The following is a 24,401-nucleotide window of genomic DNA, read 5'->3' as shown; positions in this document are numbered from 1 at the left end:
ATCATTGTACGTTGTTCACTTATCATTGCCAGTAAACATTCGTCTCAAAATTTCGTTTCGATTTATGAATAGAAATTAATTTAGTGGTCCATTACATTTAGTAGTATCCAGTACTATGTAAATAGTTCAAAACTACTTTCTGACCGATGAGTAATTCCATAACGATATCACGAGTTGAAATATGTTGGTCTACCTTAATTTAACAACAAATTTACCAATGAATAAATTTGCCCAGTTGTTCAACAATTGACTATGGCCAATCAAAAATAAATAAACCATCACACTGATTACCTTAAACAGCATCCAGTCCTTGGCCACACCAAGCTTCTGAAACAAATGATTAAACCATGTTGCGTATCGTCATAAACACAATAGAAATAATTAATGTCCAATACCGATGATAATTGTTTTTTACAAAGAAATTTCAGTAACCTTGAAACTACTACCCATTAAACGTTATTCAATTTTCTCTTTTACATTCCTTCTCGATTTTTTTTTCATGTCAAATTTCAATTCGAGTTTTTTCCCCTGGATTTGAATCATCCCTTTAAATCAACTCCTTTGATATAATGCATTACCCTTTACGAAGCTGTTTTTACCATCTCCACGTCATCAAAATCGTCTGTTGAAAATACAGATTGAGTAACAACTAATATCCCTGAAGGGCTAAATAATACCAAATAATAATAATAGTAATAATGGTTTTTCTTTGTTTTGTCCAAAATTAACATAGCCTTCAGGATCCGTCTAACAACGTTCCAATCTTCCAAAACCTATGTATAAACCACAGCATCATCCTTGACAGCCTGTCAAATTGTTAGTAAACTTCCATTGTTATTTTTCCAAGAAGGAAGCAAGTTTTCCAACACCCCCATTTATTAATTCAACAATGGTTAGCCTACAAATTCAGGCCCTCTGAACAACTATTCCAAGAAGATCGCTAATAATCCCATTTAGCCGGAGAAATATCTACTGCGTGTACAATCGTAGAGGCCAATTCCAATAAAGAATAATATAAACACTATCACTTAATTACAGAATCGATGCAGTTCTTATTTCAGTTATACCATCGTCTCATCACATATGTAAATTTAAGACTCACATGGACTAAGTTAAACCTATTATAATACTGTTTAAAACTATTTACATATACATGACTAAATAACAAGAAAAACTCAATAATTGAGTTCTATATAATTTTTAAAAAAGTTCTATAAATTTAAAAGTGAACAATTAAATGGACCGAGATTCCAATTGTGAATCGTTGCTAAAAAGAAAAGAAAGAGGCATTGACGTGCGTAAAAGCCCAAAGATTACAAGGTTCCCATTGACGTTAAGGCTGATATTTCTAACTGTTTAATGGGAATGGAAACTAATTATTCATCATGAGCTACTTGAACCAAACCATTAATTCAACTTTATTGAGGCAGTTGCTTAAAAAAAGACTAGAATTGGTCAATTGGAAAGACGTTGATTTCATCACGACAACGCTAGACCACACATAAAATTGGCTGAGAAGTTTTGATGCATCCTCCACATAGTTCGGAGCTTGCTCCGTCCTACCACTTGTTCCTGACTCTGCAAAATACTCTTAATTATGTAAAGCTGCCTTTAAAAGCTTGAAAGACTTGTGAAAATCACTTGAAGAAAAATAAATTCCACGGTGATACCATTATGATTTTACCAGAAAATTGCCAGAAGGTCATTGATGGAAACGGCACATTCGTAAAAAAAACGAAATTAATTTTTCACCAACTCACTGTTTATGCTTTATGCTAATTGAAGTGATTAAAATTTTAGCGTATCAGTTTTCTTTCTTTGGAACGGAATGCCGAAAAAAAAATTATATATTATTTTTAGCAACTTTATAAATAAACTAACACTAAACAATCACGCATCTTATGAATCACCGTCTCCGTAATTGCTAAAACAAGAGAAAAACCACGCCAACGTTGACCAACTTATGATTAAGTAACTAACCGCAAATACGCCGTGAAAAAATATCAAAATTACTTAAAATTTTAAAAGATTTAAAGCGATTTAAATTGGAGCCTGTATTAGAAATTTTCTTGCACTAATCCGACATTGAAATGATCTTACGAAAACCAATTAATAGAGAACGTCAAAAAAACGCAATCCATTCTTCTGTTATTTTCCAACAACCGTCTCATGAACGAGTCGAATAAGAAAAAAAAATGACAAGGCGGCAGACCAACAGAAAGGAAATTTCGAGCGTTGATTCATTCTGCTGAAACGATAAAAACTAGATTTTTACGCTCCAGTGCTATGTTATCTTGTACCATGGCAATGGTGATGGTAAAAGGGAGTTTCTGCAGCAACAATTTTTAAAAACAAGAACATAACGTATAGATTTTTATTTGATTCTATATATATATATATATATATATATATATATATATATATATATATATATATATATATATATATATATATATATATATATATATATATATATATAACATTTTTGATAAATTTGTAACAAAAAAGCTTTTATAAGATAAAGAAAAATCCAATTGTTACATGACCACATGCGAGAACAGTGAATTGAAAAAACTTATACGTTGACAACATAACAGGTCAATTGAAAAGGCCCCGGCAAAATTAGATTTTTATACAACATAATTCCCTTCAAGGGTGATACACTGATTATAGCGACCCTCTAACTATATTAAATAATCGCTGGGAGCCAGATCTGAAGAATACGGTGGCTGAGGAAGCAATTCGAGGCCCAATTCATGGATTTTTGAGTCGCTGCATTGTCTTGGTGAAGCAGCACTTTCTTTTTCTTCAAATGAGGCCGTTTTTCTTCGATTTCGTCCTTCAAACGGTCCAATAATGCTATGTAATAGTCGGTGTTGATGGTCCTTCTTTTTGCCAGCCAACTTGCGTTTTTCCCCTCTTTGGAGCGGGTTCATCGTGTGCAGTCCACTTGGATGACTGTCGATTGGACTTCGGAATGAAATGATGGAGCCATGTTTCATCCATTATCACATATCGACGCAAAAACTCAGGTTTATTACGCTTGATCATCTTCAAACACTGCTCCGAATCATCAACTCGTCGTTGTTCTTGGTCAAAAGTGAGCTCGTGCGGCACCCAGTTTGCACAGAGCTTTCTCATACCCAATATTCATGAATGATATGATATACACGTTCAGTTGATATCTTTAGTGTCTGCTATTTCATTCAGTTTAAATTTACAGTCATTCAAAATCTATATCGTTATTATATATCGATTATTATTACATCTTTAGTGCCTGCTATTTCATTCAGTTTAAATTTACAGTCATTCAAAATCATTTTGTGGATTTTTTTAATGTTATCGTTGGTAACAACCTCTTCTGAGCGTCCACTGCGTTCACCGTCTTCGGTGCTCATTTAACGACCTGTAAACTTAGCATACCAATCCTTGATGGTTGATTTTCCAGAAGATAGATAGTAAAAAGATAGAAATAGATATACCAAGAAAAATAATCCAACAATAAAGCGGGTAGAAAACATTTTAAGAAGTGGGAAGAAAAGGCCAAGGCTAAAGGAAAGAAAATGAAATAAAAAAAAGAATAGCAAAATGGATAATAGAGAAGACAAGAAGTCAGGATAAAATAAAGGAAAAGGTCAAAGATGACAGGAAGGTTTGGTATAGAATGCGTCAATATGTTAAGTACTTATTTAAAAGTATCCATACTTTGTAGAGTAGTCTTCCTTCATGCTTGCCATTGCCCTTGATAGTATATATATATATATATATATATATATATATATGTATATATATATATATATATATATATATATATATATATATATATATATATATATATATATACCATTAATCAATAAAAATATTTTTATATAAAATCCAATTGCCCGTTTTGTATACTGAAATTTCTCGATTTATTTTCCATTTATCTTAAATTACTAGTCTCATTAAATATATTCACTAAAACAAATAACTTATGCTTATGAACTCTATTTGAAATCATTTATAATTAAGTACCATAATACTATAGCGTTATACTTTCCCCAGATGGTTTAACGTATAAAACGGTTTGACCAATACAATAATTCAATTTCTCTTATGATTAAAATGTTTCTATATAAGACAGTAATTATATAATGTTCTCGATTATTCAATTTTGTTCTTAATTTATCATTTGAGAGAAAGGATGTATGGCAAATGGTTGTTTGCGATATTTTGCAATATGAATACGCCGAGTTTATATATCTGACATACTTTTAATTACTAGGCAGTTATAATATACAATAAATGTAACTAATCGTTGGAGTCAAATTTCATATAGACTATAAGTAACGTTCAAAGACATGTACTTTTGATATATTTCAGGGATGTCAATCATATTCTCTCAGTGGTTTTCATATAAGCGAAACCAAAACAGCTTAATGTCTAGTCTAATTTCAAAAATGATTCGAAGAGTATATGAGGTAAACAATGTATCGGAAAGGCGTTCAATTTATTTGTGTTTATTTTAATCAGGGTCAACAATTACATGTACATAATTCGAAATAATTACATATAATGAGCTGCGATATGATAACAAATGAAATATAAACTTATTTACGGCTTAACCGTATTATCTCATATAAATCAACATATTTCATATCTGGTGTATTAAGTAAGTAACAAAATATTGGTAATAATTGTAAACTCAAATATGTTATTTTAGTTGATAATTAAGTAATTAATTGTCGATAAATATATCGTTTCATGTGACGGACAATATATGTTATGTTTATAATCTTTTTTGATAGAGACGTACAAAGTTTTCACTGCACTTTTCAGCTTTTTTTCTTGAAAATGTGATTTTATTGGTCAAGTGGTCAAGGCAACGGGCCGGCGGAACATGGTTGTAAATTTATGTTTGAGACTGTTTTTAATTATGAGTGTCCACAAACAAGAGCATAGAATCTGACAGAAAGGATCAAAGTCACACCAGTACCCAGGCTAAGTATCTTCTGAGATGGTCATATATATACCAACACAGATGGATATATTATTTAAAATCCCTCAGAAGCTATGACCCATATTTCGGATTTCAGATTGTAAATGCCATCCCAAAAACATATTTGTTCAAATATAGAAACATGTCAAGTTCATTTTTAATACATTTAAATGAATTAGAACGTATTCTGGTAAGGATATTTGTGTTTCAAAATTCCGGCGACTTTTAAACAACTGGAAATGTTTTATAGATTAAAATTTAATGATTTTGCAAAATCTTCTTTAGTTAGTTGTGAATATTCACGCGGCAACACCTCCAATTCCTCATCCTCAAATTGCCGTAACCGGACAGAACATTATCCGTCTTTTACATCAAAATCGCCATCTCTGAAACGCCAAGAAATTTCGGTTTGAAATAGAAAAGCTTTAAATCACACCCTTGTTATTAGGACTATGAAGTAGCTTTAAAGACTTCCACGGATTAACCAATTTTTTGATATCTTCATAAGAAGTGAAGCGCTGCTCAGGCAGATCACAACTCATGACGGAACAGATATTAATCAGAAGGAGCAAGGTCTGGAGAATACGGCGGATGGAATAGCACTTCCTATTTTAATGATTCCAACGCCAAAATCGCCAACATCAGAAAACATCTAATCTTATCAAGCCTGAGTACTGACATGACAAGGATAATTATATTTAGCCTATGAACAAATATGCTGACCATTATATCAGAAAGCATTAGCTAGAACACAAAAGACATTTGTATACTACCTAGTCGGAAATGTGTTTTTTATTAATATTAATTATATATGATTTCTACAACTAATTACCTTTTTGCTATAATTTATATGAACCGTAAATTCATATTGAGCGATAATTTTTGATAAATTCAATATGTCAATAAATCAACATGTGAAAAAAACATATATATAATATATTGCTCTGATTTGTGTATATTTGGTTCCGACTTATACCTCAAATTAAATCGATATGTTAAACCAAAACCAAAAGTCTAAATATGATTCACATTACAGAATCATATAGTTTGGGAATTGATAAAGAAAATACCAAAGCACTGCCAACTGATGACTACTGATCTTTTACTACTATAAACCTCAACGGTATCCAGTTAGAGCAAGTACATACATTCGGGTACTTAAGATCAGTAATGCAGGAGATGTACCAAGCTGCAGAAAATTTCACTTCTCTAAAATACAATGTATAGAAAAGAGGAAATGTTCCAGTCAATACTAAACTTCCGCTCTATCAAAAACTTATTTTACCGATGCTTTTACATGGCTTCAAGACTTGGAGACTGTCACAATCTGAAATCCGACTAACTATTCGAATAGAATGCGACAATCATTACACAGTTGAGGAAATTTTGAGAACAGTTTGGATATGTCTGTCGAATGAAAGATGGACGAGTTCTTCACAGGCTTCTATGGTGAATGGCTATGGCTTCTTGAGCGGAAGAGCGAGCAGCCCCATGAAAACATTGATTAAAATTATAGCGAGAGATCTGAAAATGGAAGATCAATTTTGGAACAGTAGGCACTCACTCCAAACGACGGCTATCTAGTGAAGATGATGATGATGATTTATATTGATACAAATATCATCTTATAATAATGAAATATTCCTCATTGGGTTGCATGCTTTTTGAGACTATCCAAGAATGAAAATGGAAATTATAGTGTATATTATAGTGTATTAAAAGTGTCCAAGTGTTTTTAAATATTTTAATCATGTTTGTTTTTCGTCTAATTTTCAAAACGCGTAAATATAATCAACGGCCGTCATCGATAATGATTTCGTTAAATCTAAGTTTCCAATTCCTAATATTCAAAGCTTTGCAATATAGTTCGAATTGAAGACCAAAATCAATAGTTATACAATTTTATTAATGGAGTCACTACGAGTTCCTAAAAGCCATCGAGGGCTTTCAGTGACATTTTTCTTTAAATTAGACATGAAAATGACACACAGCTTCATTACAATGCTTTGACATGAATATTCTTATAGAAATGTCCAATGTAATATGTAAAAAGTATATATGTTACTTTGATCTATTTGAATAAAGTAATTTACATATATTTGCATTATAACTGTTAATATATTAATAATGAATAGCATTTAAGCAAATCAAATGATTGCAAAAGAAGTACCAACCAACTAGCACATCTATACATCCTACTTCTACTCCCACCAAAAAAGTAACTCTTACGCCAATTTAATGTATAATATTAATTGTTGTATCTAGTTACGTTCACCTGCAGAAACTCTCCAATTGTTTTCGTAATATCATTCAGTCTAAAACGGGTTCGGCAGTTTTGAAAAAGTGCGCCAGCTCAGCTAACGCTGCTAAATTAAAAAACAACGTGTACCTAAATTTTGTGAAAATCTAGTAACAATTTTCCTGGTTGTCGATAGGTTTTTGTTTTTCGGTAGTGGATCGTTTTGCGGCAAACTAGTTACGAACTCGTGTGCGTTTTGTGTCCGCGTGTGTATCGTAACAATTGACCCAATTTAAAAAAATGTACACTTTTCAAATTATTTGCACAAAAATATTATCGAACACCGTAGCGCGCATACTGTAAGAATGAATTAAAAATTAATATACGATAGATGACGTCTGTCAATAAGGTTATTTTTTAATGGCTGCAAGAGTTAGGGCATTAATTAGAACATAATATTAAAAGATGACGTATACAATTATGATATACTTAAAATTACAAAGTTAAAATGTACCCAACCAACCAAAAAATATCTCCGAATAATAATAAATAAAAGATGCATCTAAATATATTATATCTAATGATATAACCAAATGTAAACTGATTTTATGACTCAGTTTATTTGATTTATAACCGAACTAATAATAATATGTAAATTTTGTTAAAATACAGAGAATGTATAACATTTATTTCCACATTAAAAATAATTCTAATGTAAAGTTAATACGCCATGAATATTTCAATATTATTATAAACCTTCTTCCTAAACTTTTCTTTTGTGGTTGACTAAACGTGAAATGTCAAGCTTTCAAATTAACTTTCTATTAGCATAAAACTATAGATTTTTAATTTAAGTCTATAATTAAAAGAGCAGAATTAGTTAACCAGAGATTGCATGTTATACATCGTTCTAAAATATGATAATTATGATACTTTAATATATTCCTTCCAAGTTAGTAAATTTGTTCATATCAATAATGCGGAAACAGCCTTGAATAAAATGATCAGACTATTTTGATGCATCATAATTCATAATAGTTACATTGAATTGTTGTTATATTAGTTCCACAGCTACATTATCGGAATATTTTCAACACCAACGTTGTTAATTTTGAAACGTAAACTTACACAAAATCGTTGAATTCAATCTTACAGCATGCAGTTGCAATGTATTATACGATATTATTTTTAGTACTAGAACAGTAGAGGTACTGGCACTAATTTAAATTACAATTCCTAGGATATCAATATTTGCTATTATGCTTCTCTTTAAAATCGCTATTCTACTATTTCGATTAACAGATGACAATAAAATATTATAATACTATCTTATCGTTATTATATATATATATATATATATATATATATATATATATATATATATATATATATATATATATATTGTTTATGTCATAAAATTTTATAATTTACATTAATTAAGCCTTAACATTTACACGAAATTACAATACCAGTTAAATTAAATAAAATTATAACGTTCGTGCAATACCCCGCAGTGCTAGTTATTAAGATATCTTGAGCGTAACCATTAATGTTATAATCACATTATTTACAAAGCAGACAACTACTATCTTGAAACAAGTGAAATTCTTATCAGTAAACCAACAAATAGCGGATATGACTTCTTCATTAAAAAGAAAGAGAGAATATAAAAAAGACTCCTTATATGTTAACGACTTATACACCCTGACATTTGATGAAAATGAAACTTTGGAAAGCTTAGACGAAAATGTAAGTACTATTATATTTATTTTTTAATAAAAATGTGTAGCAAAATAAATCACCCTTTGCGCCATCTAAAATTTTACACAGAAATTTTCAAAGAATAAGCAGGTGATAAGCTGGACCATCCAGGTGCACTTAACACTTTCTCTCTCGCTCTTATTCGCGTGAAGTTCTATTTCGTCCCTTTTCTTGGCGACGCTGTCTCCCTCAAACAAAAAAATTTAAAATAAAGCAAAACAAACGTGAGACATGTGCCAAAACAAAAGAACACCTGACGATATCGGCTCCTAGCAGTGAAAATTTAATGCGACTTAATTTCCTGCCTTAGTTTACGCGAGTTCTCGAGAATAATTATCCGTCGCAGAAGGCTGTGAATCCAACCGTATTAAATAGTTTACAAGAAAGTGCGGTTAAGTGTAGCCCTACGATTTAAAATGTTTGATAACTTTTTAACTGCCATTAAAAACAAAACAAATAATTTATCTGATACTGTTAAATTAACAACCCGCAGAATATCGAGTAATTTTAATACAATAAAAAATAGCTTTTCTCATAAAACAAAGACAACTTATTATACAATTACTCAAAAAGATGATGTAGATTGTTATGAAAATGACTATTTGAGCCCTAGAGCTTACTCTATGACAACATTTAGCATGGATTACAATTCAGTGAATGAAAATATGGAATGGTTTCCTTATGTGCCACCTTCTTATGATGAACACAATGTTATAGACCGTTTTATTAGAGTTATTACTATAAATGATGACACTAGTTTTGATGTAAGAATATTTTTTAATTTGTTAATGGAAAATATATATAGTTTTATTGATAAATATTTTGTTGGTTCACAGAGAAGAACTGATCGAGAGGAGATACGAAGAAGATTAGCAATGGGATCTGAAGATGACTATTACACAGATAGACCAGGGAGAAAACCAAGTTTACAAGCACGCTTGCAAAGTGGTAAATTTTTTGGGTCTTTCCATTCCTATAATTTACTTTACAGACATCTTACTTTTACCAAATTTGCATCATTGTTTATCAATAAATATTTATTTAAACTATATTTATTGTTTTATACTACTTTTATAAACTATCACATTCATTTATTATGTATTTAAACTCATCAGATTAAATATATTAATAATTGGAATTATTCCAAACAGAAATGCAAATGTTATTACTATTCTGGTTTCAATATAATATTTAATTGTTTATAGGAATGAATCTTCAAATATGCTTTATGAATGAAACAGTTTCTGATACTGAAAGTCCAACATCAGATAATGAATGCCCATTAACCAATCCTAAACAGCAGAAAACAAAACCAGCCTCCAATACTAATCAATCCACGGGAAATACAGCTCCACCGGTCCAGAGACCTGCCACATTATCTTTACATCCCACCCCTCCACCACAATTAAGTAAGCTACTGCGACTTTATACAACATAGCTTTATGCAGTTTAATTTTAAGGTGCAGCTACTGCTGAAACTGATTTTTTCACAAAACAAGCCAGATTGCAAACCGAGGCAAGAATGGCACTGGCACAAGCTAAAGAAATGGCTCGGATGCAAATGGAGGTACCCAGTTTTATAAAACAAGCATCTGATTTTTTTTTATTAATTTAATAACGCTTTTAGATTGAACGTCAAAAACAAAAGAAATCGCCAATAACTGAAATGGTACGCCATAGTTTGGAAAAGGTAGGAATACCTTTCCCGGAAGAAAAACGCCGACTTTCTCGGCAAATACTTACCGAAATGAACGTTGCACAGCTACAAGTTATCGTTAATGATTTACACACCCAAATAGAAAGTTTAAATGAACAATTGGTTAAATTTTTAATGGATAGAGATGATTTACATATGGAACAAGATTCCATGCTAGTAGATATTGAAGACTTAACTAGATATTTGTAAGTATAAATACTGCTTACTAATATGATTTCTTTTACTGTGTATGATAAGTATATATAGAGGTTTTCAGTGAACTAAAACATCATTGACGTATTCGTCGCAATAGCAGCGGCTCTTTGAGAAAACTGTTATGTGTGTGAAGAATTTTAGAATGTTGCTTGAAACAAAATATTTTCCTTCTTATCAAGCAGGTACTCAAGATAAAGTATAGATAGTATGTCACCAAAGATTAGTATAGACACCAATAAATAGGGATATCAGTTGTGACAATAACCAGAGAGTAAAAACTACGCTGATCTCAAAACCACCGAATCTCTGAGAATTTACAACTTTTTGGATATATCTTTCCACCCTTAGAAATATCAGTAAATCAGGTTGCAGAAATAACTACCTCCTCAACCACTACTAGGAACTGTAAAGGGATAAAATAAATCAAAGATAAAATGCGATGATCTGTCTAATCGCCCACGGAATTTTCGAGAAGACGAAGTAACTAAAACTCGTAATCTAGCCTGATTCAAACAAAATTCTCGTCAACAATTGATTACAAGGGATTACAAAATAGTATCGCTTGTATTAGTTTAATCCACGTATATAGTTATATGTTCGTCTATCTATTCTTATGAACAATCGTTATACAAGGGACACAGTTTGTGTCACTTGTATTAAATTTGTTTTGTTTGAAAGTTTTTCTTTATCAATCTTTAAAGAAAAAAGCAAGTACTGGCATCGCCTTACTATTTCAGATAACCTCACAAGAAAAACCAAATCGTACATATTTTCAACTAAAATTAGGCTCCCAATCGGCTGTTCAATCATGCAACTTTTTGTAAATTGCGAGATAATTTGATATCAATAATTGAAATACTCTATAAATAACCTAATATTAATATCTATTTTTTAGAGGAGCAAAAGAGCAAGTATTTAAGGAACAACAATCGTCTACACCCCAAAACAATAATTTATTGCCGCCACCATCACCAGCACCCTCCTCGCCATTATCAACATTGAACAGCACTGTACGACCTCACCTCAACAGGATAGCTAGTCTTGTGAAAAAGTAGTTATGTAGTGAGTAAAGCCATCTCGTTAAGGAAAGATTTTTAAGTCATCACACGTAATATTTGTGGTTTTTGAATGATCTGATTAGTTTAGTAAGAAATTTTTTGAGGATTAACAAATTGGTACATCTTGGTTTAATTGAAACACTCAGTATATATTTTGGTCTTGTAAGTCCACTTGTTCTAAAGTTGTCATAAAAATATATAAAAAAAATCGTTCACAAAAGCATTAACGATATTGTATTAAAATAATAGCGTTCGCGATAATATTAACTAATTACAAGAAATAAAAAAGTATAAACTATCCAATAACATCACAGTATATATTGCAGTGTCAAGTACTACTTTTCCTTTCAGTGTGTTCCATTGGTTAATATAATAAACCCATGTAGCCATAATTTAAGCAAGATAATCATGTCAGATTCATCTCCAATGGATGTCACTGTTTATATGGCACCCCGTCCTAGTGTGAAATGTAAATAATGTTGGGTGTACATTGTATGATCTGTGTGGGTTTTTTTGACTTTCTTATTTAGTTGTTTCTTGAATAATGTAGGACGATTTTTATTGCCATAACAAACTGATTGATTGCCAGAGTCAGAATTTTCTATTTCCAAATTATTCCAGAACGATTATTCTTGACCTTGCGGTGATATATATGTATCTCTATCGAATATAATAATAAATTATCACGGTACCATTGGAAAATTTAATTGTGATTTTATCAGTCGGTTATTTGATATAATGGCAATGTTTGGTAAAGTCGGGTTTTTTATATCTAGTAGTGTTTAGATCTTGTTAATTCACTTGCCTTAGGCCATAGGAAAACTCTATGTATATTGAAACACTGAAAACTTACATAATTTGTTATGTATCTCTTAAAATTACCTAAAGAAAATTCTAAACTCAGATTTGAAACATATACCCATTACAAAAAATAAATGTTTTTCTAATCATAATCACCTAATAATGTGTACTTATTATTATAAAGAAGGAATTTTGTAAGTTTTTAGTTCACATTAGCTGTTTGTAGTTAGTTCAGTAGTGATATTAATTTATTTTTATATGTTTCAAGACCTATATACTTTAGAAAGGAAAAAACTAATAGTAGATAATATTAATCATTTGTATATACTAGAGGACAGTAGACAAATTTAGATATTACATTACAGCTAAGAGTTAGCAATGGTATACAATATTTTCAAAATTGGCCTATTTACATCAGAATCATTCTCGGTCAGTTCACTTTACTCCATGTTGTATATCCATTGCCTTGTCACTTTTAAAAAGATAATCAATGTTTTACAGAAATGATCACAAATGTTAATTTTAATTCAGAATATTGTTAACATATATATGTGCAACTTAAAAAACATATTTGACTGATGCTTTATCTGTATATAAACATTTACAAACATAAATACCCAAACATATAAATATATATATACAACTTCAGATGTTTAATAAAAAAGATGTTAAGAATCCTCGTCACAGTTTTGGGTTAGGGTCTTCAGTTTTAGTGCCATATTGCTTTATTAGATTTTTACCATTATAATTTTGTATAACTATTTTATGTTTGTTGTTGTTATGTTGAAACTTACATTTTATTATCTCCAAACTGAACAAGATTTAAAAAAATTGTTTGAAACAAGCACATCCAAACCCAAAATGTATATTTATTCTTATACTAACTTCCTAACAGATGTTATACTGAAGACTGCACTCTGTCCAAAGATTGTACCGTTTTGTAATGTTACGTTTAGTTTATTTAAGGAAACAAAATTTTAGATATAAATTGTTATTTTTTTATTGCTTTTTTTGTGACATATGTACTCTAATTTTAAGGCCCGATCATCGTGAATAAGGCTTAAATAAACTCTTTCAAAAGCAACTGTATACATTTATTTAGCCTCGTTTATCCTAAATATATCCATTCATAAACATATACAATAAAATTTATTCTCGTACTCAGTCCGAATAATTAGTATCACATCACTTATGAATACAAAAATAGACTAACTTATACATAAATAAAAATATATTTCTATTGAGATTTTAATTACACTTTCTCGTTAATTTTAATTGTTACAAATAAAAACATACGTAGCATATCCAACTGAACAATCTATAATGGGTTATTCTAGATTTATTTTCTTCTATTTTGGCCCATAGCCAACATGGTGGCGATTCTTATAAATATGTTAAGGGTGTCCAAATATATGGAAATAGCGCTGCAATAAATAGGAATGTTAAAACACTAAATAAACGCAAATGAAATAACACTTAGTAAACCTTAGTAAAAATTTCCTGTTTTTTAAGTTTCATCAACCTTTTGATTGTCCGCCCATACTTAACATCATCGCAATTCTGATAAAGATATTTAAAACATCCATATAAATATGAATTGCGCTAAAATACCAGTTAAAAAATGTAAGATTAAAATAAATACCAATTAGTGAAGAAAATATAAATGTTGGACTATATATAGGGGTGCCACTTTTGATATTTTCAAAATAGTGGAAGAATGAATTTGTGTTGATTAAAAATTAGCTCTTTTTCGTGACAAGAAACGTTTAAATATGATTATCTTAATAAGAATGATACACCATGCTGTGCACAACTACCAGTTGAAATATGTACACTAGGAAACAATTGAAATTAATAAAAAGTTGAATGAACCAAAAAGAACAAAACAAGTTGAACTGACATATGACGACTTTCACACATTTTTTCTGTTAGTTTGAAAAAAATATATTTTTGCTATATTTTGTGGCTCTCAGAATCGCAATTGAAGGAAGTCATTTGATAAACTTATTCAATTCTATATGAATTCCAATAAGTAAAAAATGCTTCTAAAATATAGGAATACAGGCAATTTGCAATCAATTATTGGTGATGACATTGTCTCATGGAATGTTTAATTATTATTAAAAACACTGCAAGACACACACACATTTTTTAATATTACAAAGCTCTTAAAATGTACAAGTAGAAACTAGGAAAAAAAATTAGTACCTGTTAATTGGGTCATACGGTCTAACACCTTGAAATTCTGGGTTTAAAGGATACCTCTCTGCTTGTGCAACAATTCTTTGAGTATCATATAGCAGGAAGGCAGAAAAAAGCAACAATCCTCCATATAGTGAAATTGAGTACAAACCAGCTCCTTAAATTTAAAGTCAATTATGTAGTTTCAATATATACAGGTATTAACAAATTTAAATCATACCTAATACACTAGTTGGTGGTAAAAACATGGAGCCTAAGGAGCTACAAAACACAACTCCCAAACCCATAGCTAATGGACCTCCCATATACAAAAATTTATCACTTGGTGCACAGACCTACAAATAAATTCAACATACAAATTTAAAAAAGTTTTAATTTTCAACACAATTGATTTAATTAAATAAAATCTACACGGTCCACTTACTGCTATTGTGCTTAAACCTCCTACAACACCAGCAGTATACCAAGCTGCTCGTGTTAATATGGGCCCACCTAATACACATAATGGTGCAATCATAGCTCCCATAACACCAGCATGAAGTAACCATGCCATTTGTTTAGGACCAAAACCTAAATTTATAAATCATATAGTTACATATATAGTAACTAGTTTTTCACTTGTTTCACCTTCTTTATATTCAATTCCTTGAGCTAACATTCCAGTTCCAATGATAGCCGCTAAACTTACTGCAATTCCCTGATATATAAACATATACATCTAGTTAAAGAATTAACTATGTTGAAGATTTACTTACCACAAATCCATTCCTAGTTACTAAGTTCATAATAACTGGAGATCTAAAAGCAGCTGCTGCACTAGCAGCAGTAACTGCAATAGAGCTACCGAAATAAAAATAGGTTGACTTAATACGATCTTTGACATATTGTGGCCACATACTAAAATAATAAATTAACATTATAGTTCACTTAATTTTCAACACATTCTAACATACTGAGCTTGGTCTAAAGCACTTGTACCATGACTAGAAGCAATTCCATAATAACAAAGTGCACCAATGCCTAAAATGGAACCACCAGCAACAGCACCCCTTCCAATATTAAATGCTGAAAATATAACAAATTAACAAGAAATATACCCAGGTATTAAAACAGTACCAGTCGCCCCTGCTGGAGCCATTGCCTGTTCTTTCAAGGTAGCCCTCCTTCTTGCAGCTCTAGCCATAGCATCTTTGCCTTCATTTGTATAATTTTTGATCAAAGAACGGGACGGTAATTGTTTCAAAAAATTGCTGTTCAATACAGGAGACCGGCACAGTCTACTAGTTAGCATTAAAGCCATCGTAAATATAACGTTTTTAAATACTCTACAATAGAAACAACATTTAGAATATATTGCGAAATATTTCTGATAGTCTAAATATTTGTTATATATTATAACTTACTAATAGTAGACCTTTAATCTTTTCAATAGTTCTGGAAAAACTGACAATTTCCTTCTAATTCTGACTTACCAAAAATTTTGTTTTGATCTTTAATCGATATGTCAGATATTCTAGAAAAACTAAGTCAAGTGTCACACACATCTATCACTTATGTCTAACGTGTTATAAATATAATTGCCAAATAAACAACTTAAAATAAATTTCAATATATAGACAATCATTCATACCAATAAACCAAAAATACTGATTTATTTCAAACAATTTATATTATTTATTTAAATCAATTTTATTTCTGTGGGTTGCCATCTGTGTCAAAAATCCTTTACTAACAGGCTAATCAATCAATATCAATTGATTGTAATATCATACCAACATTACAGAAATCTGTATTACAATACTTATTTATCTAAATTCTAGATTGCGCCCTCTTCGGAAAAGTTTAGAAACTTATTAAAATATAGTTTTCTCTATGAATATTGTCTGCAAGTATTACAGGAATTTGAAATATACAAAGGTGTTTTGTAGAAACCTATACGGAACTATGACAGAAATATGTATCAACAAATAGCTAATTATATTAAAAGAATTATTTCATTATGATTTTATGAAATAATTAAAAAAATACCGCAATTAACACATTCTGCACAAAAAACACAACTGCATTTTATTTATTATACCTCCGAGATATTTTCGGGTCTTTGATAGCCTCTGATAGAAAACATTATTAATAAAAATGCAATTATAAACACAAAAACAAATATTACAATGAAACTTATTAAATGTATTAATACATTATTGATATTACTATAAATAAAATGGATTTTATAACGATTGTAGATCTAATATATAGATAATTTAAATTTTAAATGGGAATATTTTAGAATAATATATCATTCAATTTCATTGCTATTTAGAAAATATATCAGTTCTCAATATTATTGAAAAAACATCGTCGCTTAAGTACGCAATGTTATGATTTAGCTATATGTCATATTGATTGAATATATGGCATTTTATTCCACTAATATCAAGTTTCAAAGCTATACACTATGTTATATTTTACGAAAGTAAAACCGTCATAAAATTATAAGTCTTTGAAAATATCAAATTTCGTGCCTGAAGACATGTATTCGGGACATTTCTTATTTAATCCAAAGAAAGAATCTGCTGAAAATGACCGTTTACTGGTAGAAACTTGCGGTTAGCAATGCTCCAATCTTAAAAACATGTAAGGCGTAATATAAAATATTACAAATATTGCAAATATAAAAGATACTAAAAAAATGGCCATACAAAAATCAGAACAAATACTCAGGAAATTCAAAAAAATTAGTAATTCGTTGTTAAAAATTATAAGGTGTAACGCAAATGGGCTAAATCAACTGATCCGGGAACTAAAACTATTTCTGACGACAAATCACATAGATCTTCTCTCATATTGAACAATCAATTAAAAAAAAAGAATGCGGTGTTATGATACTTACTACGAACCCAGCGAACGTTCTTGAGGCTAAGCAGCTTTAATTATAAAACAAAATATAAAACTTTTCCTACAAGACAACATTAAAGAAGAAGAAATACAACCTACGATAGTTACAATTGAAAAGAAGCGCGCTGAAGTAAACATTGACGCTATATACTGTTCATCAAGACACAAAATGACACAATTCAGAAACTAATTTAAAAAAATTAGGCCCAAGATTTGTTACCGAAAAAGAGGGATTAATGTTAAAAACACCGCTTGGGGATCGCATTAAACATCGCATTAATGACGCATGGAAAAGGAAATAAATTACACAATTAATATTATTAATTGTAATCATTCAGGGCGAAGTCAACGTCTGACTTTCACAGAGTGAAGACGTGTTCGGAGAGACGGCCAGTGAAACAAAATAAAAGTGCAACATCTGTGTCACAAATGCGGTGTTAAAAAAAAGTCTAACAATAACATTTTAAAGACTGGTGAAAAAGGGAAAGTGCGATCGGAAAAAAGGTCAGTAGAGTAGAAAATAAATGCAAAATGCCATAAAACGTTAAGGGTCGAAAACTCAACATTTGGACCACAAATGCAGCGTAGGATAATTTGAAACATAAAAATAACAGTATTATTTCAACAATACGTATAAAAATATGGAGAAGAACACTGCAAAAAACAGAAAAAAATAGAAATATCGACATTATGCGTATTATTTATTGAAGTTTTGAATCTAGAGAACACAACTAGATCCCAGAACCAATATGCAAAAACAAATAAATGCCCTCCAGCTACAACTAAATAAACAAAGCTCTGAGGGCAAGGACTAAACAACGATAAACCACCAAGCCAACAAAAGCAGTCCAATTGTTACATATGAAACAAATGAAGAAGAATTGCAGAAAGAAGTAGGCTGGATAACGGTTAAAAATAAAAAAAGAAAAGCAAATAATTCCCCAGGATCTTCACCACAGCAAATAAAAATAAAACAAAATAATGAACAAAATAAAGAATTTAGAATGCCCAGGCCACCCCCAATTATCGTAAGTAATGTTACCGACTTTGGCTTGCTTTACGAAAAACTGAGGTCCAACTATATAGTATTCAAAGCCACGGTACTACACAATGGACAAATAAAACTGAACGCCGAATGTCGTACAACATTCACAAAAATAATAGATTGTTTAGAATTGCTGAAACTGCAATGGTACTCTTATGAAGACAAACAAACCAGAGACATAAAAGTTTCCATCAACAGCTAAAAGTGAAAAAATTATCGCAGGGCTAAACCAAAACGGGCTTAAATGCTTAAATGCGACAAATACTTAAAAAAAAGAAAATATCAAAAATAACTGGAGAAATTTTTGGTCCAAAAGAAGCCATTACCTCTATTTATGTTAGCCTTTGAACATGATAAGGACACAAAAAACATTTTTGGCATTAAAATAATTTTAGGGGTCGAAATAAAAATCGAACCTCTAAAAAAATCGAACTTAATACCGCAATGCAAAAGATGCCAATTGCATGGACACACACCGAAATTCTGCAGAAGAGAACCTATATGTGTAAAATGTTCAGGTAAACATATCACCACAGAGTATAGAAAACCCAAAGAAGCTAAGGTGAAATGTGCAAACTGCAATGAAGCGCATCCGGCAAGTTATAGAGGATGTGTAGTTGCTAAAGCACTACAAGAGAGGAGAAATTGAGTAGCTCAAGTTAAACCTCAAGAAACAATGAGTGAAAAGAAACAAACGAAAAAATATAACAACGTTAATGGTGAAATGACTTGTAGTATGTAATACCCAAAGTATCAATGAAAATAACCAAAGAGACACCACGGAAGATGAAGCAACCACCAACGAATTGCTACTTAAACTAATAGGAAAGCTGGACAAACAAGAAAAAATTATCGAATCTTTTTCCGAAAGGACTGAAAAACTAGAAATGAAAAACATTAGGCCTGTGGCCCCAAAAACCCGAAATGGCAAATAAAGATATCCGAATAGCAATTTGGAATGCTAATGGAATCCAGCAACATGCTACCCTACAAGTATTCCTAGATATGCAAAAAATAGATATTTGCCTAATATCAGAAACCCATTTAACAAAAGAATCCTTTAGAAAATTTAGAGGATATACATTTTATCATACCATACATCCAGCTAACACAGCAAGAGGAGGAAGTGCAGACATAATAAAAAAGAACATTTTCCACCATCAAGAACCCGGGCTCAGTATAGCAGAAAATCAGGTAACAGTAGTAACAATTAAATCAAGCAGATACAAGGTTACAATAGACTCCAAGATACAATCAAAAAAAGGAAAATTATTTGAATGTCCTAAGCAACCTGGGAGAAAAATTTATAATTGGAGGTGATTTCAATGCAAAAAATACAAGATGGGGATCCAGAATGATAACAACTAAAGGCAATGAACTGCACAAGCTGAACTAAGATGTAGTTACATGTCAACTGGAAAACCAACTTATTGGCCGACTGATCAAGAGAAAACCCCAGATATGTTAGATTTTTTCATAGTAAGAAACATAACATCCAACTATATAAAAGTCGAAGAAAATTTTGAGCTAAGTTCAGATCATACGCCAGTGATTCTGACGTTGAGCGAAAATATAATAAGGAAAGAAAGAAACCCAACGTTAACAAACAAGAGAACAGACTGGGAAGGATTTGCTGAAGAATTGAACAAACGAATTCAACTAAATGTACTCTTCAAGACAAATGAACAATTAAATCTTGAAGCAGAAAAATTCGTAGTAGATATTCAACAAGCTGCTTGGAATAATACTCCAGAAATTAAGAGTACAACTAAAGGAATTAATTATCCAAAAGAAGTGAAGGAAATGGTAGCTGAAAAACGTAAATTACGAAAAAAATGGCAACAAAACAGAACACCTGAAAATAAAAATAGTTTAAACAATATAACCCAAAGACTGAAAAGAGAAATATTGGAAATAAAAAACAAAACCATAAATAACTATCTGAGAAATTTAACAGATGATAAAGAAACTGATTACTCACTCTGGAGAGCCACAAAATATCTAAATCGCTCATGTCTACACAGTCCAAGGTTTTGAAAAACTCCTGTTGAAAAGAACAAAACCGATCATACAGAGAAAAAATCTAATAACAACACACCAGTTTGGGTTTATTAACAAGCACTCACCAAATCACCAGGTCCACAGAATAACAGATGTTATTGAAAAACCCTACAAAGGTAAAAATGTATGCTCAGCTATATTCTTAGATGTAGCACAAGCCTTCTATAAGGTTTGGCATGAAGGCCTTGTGCATAAACTACGGAAAATGATACCAAAACAACACACCGAACTATTAAAATCATACATTACAACCAGAATGTTTAGAGTCAAACAAGAAGAGACTTACTCTACAATAAAAGAAGCTAAAGCAGGTGTACCCCAAGGAAGGGTACTGGGACCAATGCTTTATCTACTCTACACTTGTGATATACCACAAATGGAAAATATTATGATGGCTACATTTGCTGATGATACTGCGATTATAGCTGTCGGAGACAATAATGAAGAAGCCTCACGAAAATTACAACAGGCAAGTGACAATATAAATAATTGGACACAAGCTTGGAAAATAAGAATTAATGAAAGTAAATCTGTACATGTGCAGTTCACCTATAAACAGACCGTATAAGCACCAATAACATTAAGTAATACTATCATTCCATATAGCAACAACGTTAAATATCTCGGAATGAATGTCGATGCAAAACTCCGCTGGAAATAACATATAAAGAAGAAAAGAAAAGAACTGGAATTGAAATATAGGAAAATGTGCTGGCTAACTGAAAGAAAATCACAATTATCAGTACATAATAAATTGCTATTATGTAAGCAAATACTGAAAACTATATGGGCATACGGAGTTCAATTATGGGGATGTTCTGCAAAGAGTAACATAAATACAATACAAATTTTTCAGAACAAAGTCCTGAGAGGTATTGTGGGTGCACCCAAATACTGTAGGACTGATTACCTGCATCGAGACCTTCAGATACCCACAATCAATAAGGGGGCATGAGGAAAGACTCCATTCTCATACGAATATTGAAATATTACAACTTTTGGATACCACCAGGGCACAGACTCAAAAGAATGAAACCATATGACCTTGTGTAGTGTTGTGTAGTGAGGTGCATATATTAAAAAATTCAGCAGTGACGTGTATAAACATTATTTCACGAGAGACTGAGATAGGACCGATGGATCCTCCTAGTTATATACCTAGATTAAGTTATCATAAAGACAAATTGTAGGTTAGATGGAAATGACTAGTAACAATGTATTAATTAAATAATAATAAAAAAATTCAGGGTGAACTCACTTACCAGCCCACCGACAGTAATAAAGTGCCAGACCTATCAAACAAAGGCATCCCATAAAATCGAGTAGATACCGAGATCTTGTTGATCACTCCCGAAAAAAAAAACAAAAAAGCCTAATCCTAATAAAAAATGTTAAAAACTGGGACTAGTTTACACTAATAATACAGGAACAAATCAATTTAAACGTAAGACTCAAAAGTATACACAATCTTGAGCAACAAGCCTAAAACATGTTTAAATTTAATACATTTTACTGAATTTTTGCATAATATATCATAAATGAAATATTTGTATTTATCTTACCTGTGTTTTTATTCTTCTATAGTCACTCACTTCATTCACATTTAGTCACATTAATTACTAAATTATACGTTCGAATCGCGTTCAATTTCAATTAATATACCGCTCACTTACCTAAAACAAGAAAAATCATATAAGATATAATTAAAATACTGGAAATTACTGTGATATAAATTAAGATCATAAAATTAATACTATCCAACACATTCGAAGAAATTTAAATTAAAGAGGTAAAATACAAAAATCCTATCCATTCAATCTGATAAATAACTATTTTGCTTATAACGTAAAAAACGAGACAAGTACCTTGAGACATCTGGAAGTTAGCTGTAATCCAGCTGTGGTCCCCAACAAATTCGTTCCAAACCAGTACCATTTGCAGACTTCCTTGAACACCATTCCAAGAAACAAATATCTCATGGAAGGCATCTGAAAATGTCAGCAATGAGACAATTTACGCTGGACAGTTAGCAGATGATGATCATCGCTGTTTATTCATCGAAAATTGTTATAGTACCGGCCTGGAACCGCGACGCGACTTTATCTCTACCTCCATCTGTAAGAAATCAAAGTTATATATTAAAATTCTATAGAAAAATATACAAAAAACGAATGAATAACACGAAAGAATGACCAAAACGATATGAAAAACGAATAAAACTACCTGATCTCCCATATCCTTTCGCTTTATTTGCTTCAGTCCTACCCCAATATAAAGTTAACGTACACTTCGAGTGCTTGATATTTTTTTGGACATTCGGACGCTGTCTACAAAAATAATTAATGACACGATATCGGGCTCGACGGGACTCTTATTCTCTCGAGGGTTGGACCACAATTCACGGTCACTGTAAACACTCACGCTGCGCACGCGAAATGTCCTAGAACAAAAATAAAGAATTAAAAATTGATGTATTATAAATAAACTGAGAGAAAAACTTACCTCACTTTTCTGAAGAAGATACTGGGATATGCTGGCTCCGATTAAGAAGCTTCAACGCTAGTCCAGACCAAAACAACGAACTGTCTGAAGCCAATTTGACGATGGAAACTTATTTCCACCGAAAAACTAGCCACATAACGCTAATTGTCCAGACTGAACCGGCGCTAAAACTGTTTTTAATGTCATTTAATATTTTAAAAAACGTGATCGCTCAAAAGGAGAACAAAAATAATGGATTTTACCGCGCCGAGGGTCGTGACGCTGGGCATGTTAATGCACAATCCGGATGGTCACCACGGGCCTCCCGACATCCTGGGCAAAAATCTTCAACGAATTGTTCGCGTGACTAGACCTGATGACCGCCGAGTCCCACATTATCACCGGAAAAGGAAGAACGAAGATCTATCGAACCACCACCAATGACAACCCATACTAGCCCACTCATCATCTATCGGTCGAACTCACGGGTCCCCAGCTGTAGGAGACCCGCAAGGCGATCAACTAGAAGTTGCCGAAGCAACGGGCAATATCATACAACGTGTCAAAGTCTGCAATGGCCTGCTACCAAGGGAATAATAATGTGCACCAAGACTAGGACGATCCAGGCTCGTCAGCTACATTAACGCACCCAGGACATCACGCGCGTAGAACACGAACTTGCTATGGTTTTCCCGTCCCTGAAAATAGGAAAAAAAACGTAAAAATGGTAAATACATACAAAATCAGGAAAATTACTCCGATGCGTGTCAATTTCGCAGTAACTCAGTTACAGATATACTTTAAGAGCAATTATATTAATAAACATGAAATAATATCAACTTACCCGTTGAGGAGCACAGCAAGTCACTATATAACAAAAAACAACGAATTCGGTTAAAATTACGGTATTTTTAAGAAAGAAATAAGAGTTAAAATAGATGCATGGAGCGACGGCACCGACGGACGAAGGG

At 31.6% G+C, this 24,401-nt stretch overlaps 2 protein-coding genes across 6 annotated transcripts in view; one reads left to right on the top strand and one right to left on the bottom strand.

Moving 5' to 3' along the window:
- Positions 1–13,833, top strand: part of Schip1 (Schwannomin interacting protein 1) — a 612,769-nt gene extending 598,936 nt beyond the window's left edge. For all 3 annotated transcript variants that reach the window (XM_076400854.1, XM_076400853.1, XM_076400855.1), the window contains 5 exons: positions 9,815–9,926; positions 10,184–10,387; positions 10,439–10,545; positions 10,606–10,880; positions 11,786–13,833. In XM_076400854.1, the coding sequence (XP_076256969.1) occupies positions 9,815–9,926; positions 10,184–10,387; positions 10,439–10,545; positions 10,606–10,880; positions 11,786–11,945 (858 nt within the window). In that variant the 3' untranslated portion in view covers positions 11,946–13,833. The remainder of the gene's footprint in view (positions 1–9,814; positions 9,927–10,183; positions 10,388–10,438; positions 10,546–10,605; positions 10,881–11,785) is intronic.
- On the bottom strand, positions 13,832–16,561 carry LOC143194240 (growth hormone-inducible transmembrane protein). Of its 3 annotated transcripts, none has more exons than XM_076400893.1 (9): positions 16,424–16,561; positions 16,068–16,276; positions 15,905–16,016; positions 15,707–15,848; positions 15,579–15,648; positions 15,376–15,521; positions 15,172–15,286; positions 14,958–15,108; positions 13,832–14,173 (listed from the first exon to the last, which is right to left on the bottom strand). In XM_076400893.1, the coding sequence occupies exons 2-9, from the start codon at positions 16,249–16,251 to the stop codon at positions 14,089–14,091; spliced, it is 1,005 nt and encodes a 334-aa protein (XP_076257008.1). In that variant the 5' UTR covers positions 16,252–16,276; positions 16,424–16,561; the 3' UTR covers positions 13,832–14,088. The 3 variants fall into 3 exon arrangements, with proteins under 3 accessions (XP_076257008.1, XP_076257007.1, XP_076257009.1); XM_076400892.1 differs by having other exon boundaries at positions 16,355–16,491; XM_076400894.1 differs by lacking the exon at positions 13,832–14,173 and adding an exon at positions 14,224–14,351 and having other exon boundaries at positions 16,355–16,491.
- Between the last annotated feature and the right edge of the window lie 7,840 nt (positions 16,562–24,401).

Source organism: Rhynchophorus ferrugineus, unplaced genomic scaffold (assembly GCF_030347505.1).
Source record: "Rhynchophorus ferrugineus isolate W39M unplaced genomic scaffold, kcgeb_rfMv2 rfM3, whole genome shotgun sequence".
Lineage (NCBI taxonomy): Eukaryota > Metazoa > Arthropoda > Insecta > Coleoptera > Curculionidae > Rhynchophorus > Rhynchophorus ferrugineus.
The sequence above is the reverse complement of the archived record's forward strand: the minus strand, read 5'-3'. Positions and strand labels throughout refer to the sequence as shown.

Coding starts and splice junctions, on each gene's coding strand:
- LOC143194240 (XM_076400893.1), bottom strand. CDS start 16,251: ATGGCTTTAATGCTAACTAGTAGACTGTGCCGGTCTCCTGTATTGAAC. Junction 16,017..16,067: donor GGCTCCAGCAGGGGCGACTG/GTACTGTTTTAA, acceptor TTATATTTTCAG/CATTTAATATTGGAAGGGGT. Junction 15,287..15,375: donor GAGGTTTAAGCACAATAGCA/GTAAGTGGACCG, acceptor ATTTATTTGTAG/GTCTGTGCACCAAGTGATAA.